The following is a 10,207-nucleotide window of genomic DNA, read 5'->3' on the forward strand; positions in this document are numbered from 1 at the left end:
CATAACAACATATAGCTCATTGAGTTAATGCTATTCCAAGATGATTATTTCAGGAAAGCTCAATGATTGGCATGGCATGGATGTGAAAGTGGAACCCTCAAAATGCTAAGGAAAAAGGATTGGCTCAAGCTCAAAAGCTCAAGACTCTTCATTTTATATTTTAGTGATCCAAGATCACATTGAGTCTTTAGGAAAAGCCAATACTATCAAGGAGGGATGAGGTGTTGCTTAATGAGCCTCTTGCTTCATGTGCTTAGTGATATGCTTCAAAAACCCTCAACTACTTTCCCATATCCACATATGACCTAAACCCTAAGCCAAACTCGGTCCTACCGATTCTTCCTATCCGGCGCCACCGAGTTTCACTTGTCATTAGCCACTGCCAAACCCTAGCAATTCAGTTCTACCGATAGGGATCTCGGTCTCACCAAGATGGGATTGCAAACTCTCTGTTTCCCTTTCATGACTTTTCGGTCTCACCGAAAGAGCGAATCGGTCCCACCGAGATTGCAATGTAAATTCAGTGTTTCCCCTTTGTAACTTTTCGGTCTCACCGAAAGAGCAAATCGGTCCCACCGAGTTTGCCCGACCAACTCTCTGGTTAGCTAATTACCAAATTCGGTCTCACCGAGTTTGTGTAATCGGTCTCACCGAGATTACGTTATGCCCAAACCCTAACCATATCGGTCCTACCGAGTTGCATGTCAGTCCCACCGAAAATCTCTAACGGTCACTAGGTTTACATTTTCGGTCCGACCGAGTTTGTTGATTCGGTCCCACCAAGATTGGAAAACTGTGTGTAACGGTTGGATTTTGTGTGGAGGCTATATATACCCCTCCACCTCCTCTTCATTCGGAGAGAGAGCCATCAGAACACATACACCATTCCAACTCGTATGTTTTGAGAGAGAACCACCTACTCATGTGTTGAGACCAAGATATTCCATTCCTACCATATGAATCTTGATCTCTAGCCTTCCCAAGTTGCTTTCCACTCAAATCTTCTTTCCACCAAATCCAAATCCTATGAGAGAGAGTTGAGTGTTGGGGAGACTATCATTTGAAGCACAAGAGCAAGGAGTTCATTACCTACACACCATTTGTTACTTCTTGGAGAGTGGTGTCTCCTAGATTGGCTAGGTGTCACTTGGGAGCCTCCGACAAGATTGTGGAGTTGAACCAAGAAGTTTGTAAGGGCAAGGAGATCGCCTACTTCGTGAAGATCTACCGCTAGTGAGGCAAGTCCTGTGTGGGCGATGGCCATGGTGGGATAGACAAGGTTGCTTCTTCGTGGACCCTTTGTGGGTGGTTGCTTCTTCGTGGACCCTTCGTGGGTGGAGCCCTGTGTGGACTCGCGCAACCGTTACCCTTCGTGGGTGGAGCCCTGTGTGGACTCGCGCAACTGTTATCCTTTGTGGGTTGAAGTCTCCATCAACGTGGATGTAGGATAGCACCACCTATCCGAACCACGGGAAAAACATCCGTGTCTCCAATTGCGTTTGAATTCTCCAAACCCTTCCATTTACATTCTTGCAAGTTGCATGCTTTACTTTCCGCTGCCAATATACTCTTTGCATGCTTGCTTGAATTATGTGATGATTGCTTGACTTGTCCTAAAATAGCTAAAATCTGCCAAGAACTAAAATTGGGAAAAGGTTAAGCTTTTATTTGGTCAAGTAGTCTAATCACCCCCCTCTAGACATACTTCGATCCTACAGATCTTTCACGGCGATGCTTGATCAACAGTTCGTCCCCTTGTTCCTCCTCGCAACCTTTAAGATAATTTTCACCTGTGTACGAAAATACACGAACGAAAATAATTTTTTTTGACGAAAAACAGCATTGTGCTGATTTCATTCATTAAGATAAAATGAGCCACCCCAAGAGATACAGTTCAAGATTTACAGAACGGCTGAGAGCCAGAAAGGAGAAGTAAAAGCTATACAAATGTACACATGGAAGGAGGAAAGAATGCTATCCTGCGTCAGTCCATTGAGCTCCTCTGAATCCAACGATTCTCCAAGAGTTAAGCTCGTTGATGATGCTCTCAACGACCTTCAGGAAATGGGTTACCTTGTTATTGAATATACGGTTGTTTCTTTCACTCCAAACATTCCAGGAAACCACCATGATTAGAGATGAGAGATCCTTTTTTCTGCTTGTACCTATACCATCCAGAGCCTTTAACCACCAGTCCAATAGAGAGCCATCATGAGCAGTAGGCAAGAGGTTGAAGGGAAACTTATATATCGCCAAGCAATAGCCCCAGATTCCAGCTGTGAAAGGGCAGCTAGCTACAAGGTGTAGGCTGTCTTCCATCCCTAAATGACATAGTTGACAGACCGGGTTGTGAGGCCAACCCCGCTTTGCAAGGTTATCTACAGTCAAACATTTGCCATGTACAAAGAGCCAGTTGAAGAATCTTATTTTTGGTGGAACCTTAATATGCCATATGATCTCAGGTACAGGAGAATCAATCTTGCCCCATAATTGACATAGGTAAGCTGACTTAGCATTGTATCTTCCATCAGACGACCATTTCCAAATGAACTCGTCCTCTAGGTTGGACAGAGTGATCACCCTGGATCTGTGCCAGAATTCAATATATTCGCGCAGCACGTCGATGCCTGGCTTGCGCTTGAGAAGGGTGACCCATTTTCTATTGGTGAGACCTTCAGCCAATGATATTTTTCTGTTCTTGCTGTGCTTGAAAAGGTTAGGAAATGAAACAGCCGGAGTCTCGCCGCCGAGCAATGATCATGCCAAAAGGAGATCCTAATGCCGTTGCCAATCTTGATGGAGGCACAAGCAATGAAAAGGGCCTTAACATGCTTATCCGGATCATGCCAACAGGAAGCTGCAGACCTTGCCATGGCTTATCCGGATCTGTGGTGCGCTGCCAAAGCCAGCGAACTTTAAGCGCTCGCCCCTGAGCTTGTAGGTCATGGATGCCCAGCCCGACAATGGAGATGGGTGAGCACAGCGGACAAGGCATTTGCCTCCACAAACGGCATCAGAGCCAGCCCATAAGAAAGCACGACATAGTTTGTCAATTTTCTTGCTGGCCCATTTTGGTTGATGAACAGCTAGCAGAAGGAAAATTGGCATTGCTGAGAGAACAAACTTTACAAGCACCATTCTACCAGTGGAGGAGATCCACCTAGCTTTCCAACCAGCAATCTTCTTAATTAACTTGTCAAGTAGGTCTTGGAAGTCAACGACCTTTAGCCGCCTATCAGACAGAGGCATCCCGAGGTAAGTGCAGGGGAAGCTAGCCAACTGGCATCCAAGAGCCAGCTGCAAGGGAGTAAGATCAAGGCCATCACACCGGATAGGTAGGATCTTGCTTTTAGCCAGATTAGTGACGAGACCGGTTGCTTCTCCAAAAATCTTCAACACGTCAGTTACTACCTCAAAATCATGCATTTCAGGCTTGAGGAAAATGATGACATCGTCTGCATAAATAGATGCACGATGTTTAACCAATTGATTGCCCAGTGGGGACAGAATGTTGCTCCTCTGCGCTTTATCCAGCAACCTCCCAAGGCAGTCCACTACAAGCACAAAGAGCAATGGGGAGAGGGGATCTCCCTGCCTGAGGCCCTTACAATGAAGGATTTGTTGAGTGCAATTGGAGTTGACTAAGATTCTTGTGGAAGCAGAGAAAAAGAGGGCAGAGATCCATCCTCTCCACTTTGGTCCAAAACCCAATCCTTGAAGAAGATTAAGCAGAAACTCCCATGAAACTGAATCAAAGGTTTTGGATATATCCAACTTAAGCATAACAGAAGGGATTTTTTTCCGCCTCAAGTCCTTAGCCATTGCCTAAACACAGACAAAGTTATCATGTATGCTTCGACCCTTTATGAATGCATTTTGACAGGGGGAAGTTAACTTGTTCATCCATGGTTGCAGTCTGGCAGCCAGCATTTTGGCAATTAACTTTGCGAAGAAGTGGATTAGGCTAATGGGCCTAAAGTCCTGAGGCCTAACAGCACCCTGGTGTTTTGGCAGCAAAGCAATAACAACACTATTAAGCAGAAATAAGTTTTGAGTGTTCAACCCTTGGAAATGTCTCAAAGCAGCAATTAAGTCATGTTTGACAGTGTCCCAACACCTGCGAAAGAAGAGACCAGTGTAACCATCAGGACCAGGAGACTTCTCTGGGTGCATATCAAAAATGGCCTTTTTGATTTCCTCCTCCGAGAAGGCAAGTTCAAGGGAACCTAGATCACAGACAGGTAGGTCAAGAGCTTCTAGATTCAAAGAAGAATTTCTGGGTTGATAAGTGCCAAGAAGATTGTTAAAATGTTGCCAAATATGCTGCTCTTTGTTTTGCTGGTCCGTATACTCAGTCTCATGAACTAAGATAGAAGTAATGAAATTCTTCCTTCTTCTAGTCGTGGCCTTCAAGTGAAAAAACCGAGAATTGCAGTCCCCCTCCTTGAGTCTGAGAAATCTGGAACGTTGGCGCAACATACATCTGTCCAAGGCAGCAAAACCAAGGCTCGTCATCTTTAACTTGCCTCTGAAGGTGTGTTCCTCGGGGGTGAGCATCCTCTTATCCCTAGCAATATCCAATTGTAATATGAGCTCATGAACAATTCTGGTTCTTAACTGAGAGGAGGCCCAAGACTTGAGCTGCTTGGCGGTGAAAGATAATTTGTTATGCAAATTGGTGTAAGGGTCACTCGACTTGGTAGCCTTATCCCAAGCTGCAGTAACGACGTCATTGAACCCCTCCAGCCGAACCCACATATTTTCAAACATGACTCTCCTTTGCGGCCTGAGCAAAGCATTACTTGTAAGAAGGAGCGGACAATGATCTAAATCAGCCGAGGAAAGGCCTTGTAAAAGAGCATTGGGAAAAAGTTCGTTCCAAGGCTGATTATAAAGAACCCTGTCGAGTCTGACCAAGATAGTGTGTAGTTACTCATTACTCCAAGTATACCTTCTACCATGCAAGTACATGTCCTTGAGCTCCAATCGGTTCATAAAGTTTCTGAATGCGTTAATCAACCCTCTATTGATATTACCAGTGCTTTTGTCAGCTGCAGCAACAATCAAGTTGAAATCGCCCACTAAAATCAGAGGGTCAGGGGAGTTCATGCACAACAGTTGTAAGTCATTCAGGAAAGAAATCTTCTCTTTGGAAGGCTGCGGTCCATACACATTAATCAGGTGCCAAGAATCACTAGTAATCTTATTTGAGCACTTCAGGGAAATGAAATTTGTTGAGCATTGTACAGAGGTGACAGCAACAACATCAGACCAAGCAACTAGAAGGCCCCCACTAGCACCATCAGACGGTGAGAAGGCAAATTCAGAGAAGGTGGCACCACAAATCTCAGATACTATAGCAGAATCAACACTTGATAACTTGGTCTCTTGTAGACAGACCACACTTACAGCATGCATACGAATGAGCGACCGAACAGCGGTCCTCCTCGCCGGCGAATTTAGGCCTCTGACATTCCAAACTAAGAAGTTGCAATGATCCATAGAAACTAGACGACAGGGATACATGCCAATCCAGAGTGTACCAGTCAGATGAGGGCCTCCTTCCTCCATCTCTGGCTGCCGCAGGCGTTGGAGGCGAGCTCTGTGAGGGCCTGGATTTGGGCAGCAGAAAGCGGCGCCTTGAAGCAGTCAGCGTACCGGGCGAGCAGGTCCGCCGGGTCTGCGACGGGCTCCTCAAACTCAATTCCCAGCCGACGGCAGACAAGTCGTTTGGCGTTGGAGATGGAAGTGCCCTGCATCTCCGGCGGCCGGTTGGCGAGACGGCGGCTGCGGCGGAGCAGTTCAGCAGAGTCAGGCACTACGCCTCTCTTAGAAGCGGCGATGGGCTTGAAGACTGGTCCACGAAGGAGACCTGGCGAGATGGCCTCGGCCATCGAGCCCAAGAAAGACTTGACCGGATCCAAGCGCTCAGTTGGGTCATGGGGTGGATTTATGGGCCCATCAGCCAGGACGACCGGGAGAGCCTCGTCAGATGCATTGACTTCTTCATGTCTGTCCTCTTGAGCGAGGGCCACCACATCCAGCGCAGCAGCGGAGGGCACGAGGACCGAAGGGCGTGCAGCAACACCCGTGCCCGCAACGCCGACAGAGGAATGCTGCAAGTCACCATCCGATGGCACAGTATTGGGCTCCGGTTCATCGATCGACTGCACGGCAACCTGCATGGCGCATGCAACAGGAGCAATAGCTATGACAGACTCACGGGGCACCGCTTCTAAGCAAGGAGATGGGGCCCGCTCCGTCAGCGCGGTAACGGCGTCACTGCACCCCTCCTGCACGGCCGTCATCATGCCCGCAGCGGTGCCGCCATGAAGGTTTGAAGACGAGGTAGAAGAACCGGCGTCTACTGGCGGCTTTTCGGGGATGGGAGGGCGCTCGCGTGCCGGCAACTCCTGCGCCGCCGTTGGAAAGCAGAAACGCTTCTGCACGGGCGGCACAATCGCGACGGACAGGGGGCCGAGCCTTGCTCTAGCAGGCAACTCTTTTAGAATAGGGGAACAAGAGCTTGGTGGAGGCGGATGGCGAGCGATGGAGAGGTGGAGGAAAGCCTTCTCTAGGGGTTCGCATGGATTGCACTCGCGAGCAATGTGTCCAGCTTGTTTGCAGTGGTGGCATCTCACCAGGTTTTTGCAGTTAGCAACGAAGTGATGTGGGGAGAGACACTTGAGGCAGCAATAGGAGGGTGGGCGTTCCTGTGTCGGCACCTCCCGCACCGCCGTGGGAAAGCACAGACGTTTCTGTATCGGCGGCAGGACCGCGTCGGACAGAGGGCCAAGCCTAGCTTTGGCAGGAAGCTTTCTGAGGAGAGGAGATCGCGAGCTAGGTGGAGGTGGTTGGCGAGCAATGAAGGGGGTGGAGGAAAGCCTTTTGAGGGAGTTCGTGTGACCTACACTCGCGAGCAATATGCCTGGCTTGCTTGCAATGGTGGCACCTCATCGGGTTTCTGCAGCTAGCGACGAAGTGGTGTGGGGAGAGGCACTTGAAGCAGCAGTTTGAGGGCGGTCTGGGATCCATGGCACGGCCTTGTCTTCCCTGGGCAGCAGCCTCCGCACGTGAGCGCGTCCGCGTCGGGACGGACAGCCTCGGCTGACCCCCTCGGATCAGCACATAGGCGTTGATGTGATGATCAACCCTCCGTCGCTAGTAAATTTTCATAATAAAAAAATCACAAATAATACATAAGATATGGCCGCCCGTAACTCGGGCGTTTTTCTGTATATCACATACTCGAAAATAGAAGTCCAAAACTGATCGTTACCTTGACTGAAGCTGCCTTTTATCTGGCTTATCTCATGGACGCCTAACCAAAATCAAGAAATATCTAGACTCTAAAAGGAAAACTAATATTCTAAAGATAAAATCCTAACAGAAGCCAACTCACGTACTCCTACGTGTCAAATTAATGGACGTACAAACTTAAAAGGAAATTATCTCTTTTTTTTTATTTGGACGTGGACTCCAAGATACTAGCTAACTATTACCTTGCATGCAACGTGATTTCCTTCCATGCAAACTAAGATCAATGGAGCCGATACGTATCCAATTTGGAGGCGTGCGGAACGTCGGTTTCACCTCAGCAGGCTTCGGTTCCTCATTGTAGGAATATAGGCATTGTATCACATGCGATCACGTAGGATGTTTACTTCCATACTTGCCTTTTCTTGATATCTTTCCTTATATAGAGAGATAGAGTCTTGGAGGTCAACTATTCTTGTGTATATATGTAATTGCCCTATGGATCAATACAATGCGCTGCATATTCCCAATTATTCAATCCTACATGGTATCAGTTTTCTCTTTCCCGTGACCTCTTTCCGCTGCTCACGCCTGAACCACACCCCCACCTGACGCCCCAGCTGCTGCTGTCCTCATCAGCCGCCGTAGCCATGGATCCCTTCAGTGACTTCTTCTCCAACCCCGGCTCCAACCCCTTCGCCTCCAACCCCTCCTCCAGCCACTCCACCCCATCTGGCTCCACCCCCAGCTCCAACCCCTTCGCTGACTCCACTCACCCAGCCGCCCCTAGCGCCACCGCCGTGCAACTCATCAACATCTGCAGCCATGTTCCCGTCACCCTTAGCTTCGAAGAGTCCAACTTCTCGATCTGGCAAACTTTTTTCCACCTCACCTTCCGCAAGCTCGGTCTCGTCGATCATGTTGATGGGTCGACCAATGCTCTAATGATGTTCGCTGATGTTGAGTGGACCCAGATCGATCAGTGCATCGTCTCGTGGCTCTACACCACCGTCTCTCCTGGCATCCTGCACATCATCATCAGGCCCTCCGACACCGCCGCCAACGCATGGACGGTCATCTCTGAGCTCTTCCTCGACAACCGTCTACAGCGCGCCATCTTCACCAAGCGGGAGTTTCACAACATCGTTCAGGGTGACCTCTCCGTCACAGCCTTCTGCAGCCGTCTCAAGTGTCTCTCCGACACTCTTCGGGACGTCGGCTCGCCGGTCTCTGACCAAGACATGCTGCTGGCTCTTATCAACGGGCTGAACGACGACTTCGGCCATTGCATTGCGGCGCTCACCGTCAACCCCACCGGCCTCACCTTCGCGCGGGCCCGTGGTGTTCTTCTTCAGGAGGAGCGCCGCCTCTCCCGTGGCGGTCACCACGCCCGGCTGACGGCTCTCATCGCCGGTCAGTCCCGCCCGGCCACTGCTGCTCCGACTCCACCACGTCCAGTCGCCCACGGTGCCCCTACTGCGCCCTCTCCCAACGGCGGCCGCAACCGCGGCAAGAAGAAAAAGCAGGCCGCTCCTCCTGCCAGCCCTAGCGGCACGACGACTCCTCTTCCGGACGGACGCAACACCCCGGCATGGCCTCTCGGGGGCTACCCCCTGTCGGGGATGTTCGCAGCCTGGCCCCCGAACTGGCGTGCGCCCGGTGCCGGCCTGCTCGGGCCTCGACCCGGCGCCTCTTCGTCGCATGCGTATGCGGCCCAGCTAGGGCAGGTGGCCCCGCACTGCTACCCCTCTGGTCCCGTTTACCCTGGCTATGCGCCGGTCCCGCCTCTTCATCAACCTTCGGCTTGGGACCAAACGCAACTACACGCCGCCCTCAACAACCTCTCCATCAATGGTGGCGGCAGCGGGGCTGACTGGTTCCTTGACACCGGTGCTACCTCGATATGGCGAACCATCCCGGTATCCTTTCTCACTCTCAACCATATTCTACTTCCACCCGTGTCATCATCGGTAATGGGGATTCTCTCCCGATCACCCACACCGGTGACGTTTCCTTTCCCACATCTTCTTTTCCTATTCATCTTTGTAATGTTGTCATTACTCCTAATATCATTAAAAATTTGATTTCTGTTCGTCGCCTTACTCGTGAAAATCCCATTACTGTTGAGTTTGACATGTTTGGTTTTTCTGTCAAGGACCTTCACACACGACGAGTGATTCTGCGATGTGACAGCCCCGATGAACTTTATCCACTTGCATCCGGGCCTCAAGCTCTCCTTGCTGAGACCTCCGATCTTTGGCACCAACGGCTTGGACATCCGGGACACGCTGCTCTCTCCAAAACATTATCGTCTTTTGAGTTTTCCTGTAATAAAGCTATGTCTACAACATGTCATGCTTGTAGGTTGGGCAAGCACGTTAGGTTACCTTTCAAACAGTCAGATTCTCAGGCTAGTTTCCCTTTTGCTCTTATGCATTGCGATGTATGGACATCTCCAATAAAAAGTGTCTCCGGTTTTCTCTATTATCTTGTCATTCTTGATGATTTTTCTCACTATACTTGGACTTTTCCATTACGTCGCAAATCTGAAGTTTTTTCGCTTCTCTCTCATTTTCATGCGTTTGTTGCTACGCAGTTTCAGCGCAATATTCTGAGTTTTCAAACGGATAATGGCAAGGAATTTGATAATAATGCGTCTTGTGATTTCTTTGCTTCTCACGGCATTCACTTTCGGCTTTCTTGTCCATATACCTCTCAACAAAATGGTCGCGCCGAACGCATTCTTCGGACTTTGAATGATAGTGTCCGTACTATGTTATTTCATGCTCATCTTCCTCCTCGATTTTGGGCTGAAGCTCTTAACACTGCCACGTACCTACTCAATCTTCGTCCTTGTCGTCCTCGCCACCATCAAACACCGCATGAGCTTCTCTTTGGTTTTCCTCCTGAGTATCAACACCTTCGTGTTTTTGGTTGTCTGTGTTATCCT

General features: G+C 49.4%; 1 protein-coding gene across 1 annotated transcript; it reads left to right on the forward strand.

Moving 5' to 3' along the window:
• The first annotated feature begins 7,994 nt into the window (after positions 1-7,994).
• On the forward strand, positions 7,995-9,639 carry LOC147970334 (uncharacterized). Its single transcript, XM_087523404.1, has 2 exons — positions 7,995-9,176; positions 9,622-9,639. The coding sequence occupies exons 1-2, from the start codon at positions 8,202-8,204 to the stop codon at positions 9,637-9,639; spliced, it is 993 nt and encodes a 330-aa protein (XP_087379530.1). The 5' UTR covers positions 7,995-8,201.
• Positions 9,640-10,207: the final 568 nt, after the last annotated feature.

The sequence above is a fragment of the Triticum urartu genome, chromosome 5A, assembly GCF_056163025.1.
Source record: "Triticum urartu cultivar PI428250 chromosome 5A, HENAU_Tu73, whole genome shotgun sequence".
Lineage (NCBI taxonomy): Eukaryota > Viridiplantae > Streptophyta > Magnoliopsida > Poales > Poaceae > Triticum > Triticum urartu.

Coding starts and splice junctions, on each gene's coding strand:
- LOC147970334 (XM_087523404.1), top strand. CDS start 8,202: ATGATGTTCGCTGATGTTGAGTGGACCCAGATCGATCAGTGCATCGTC.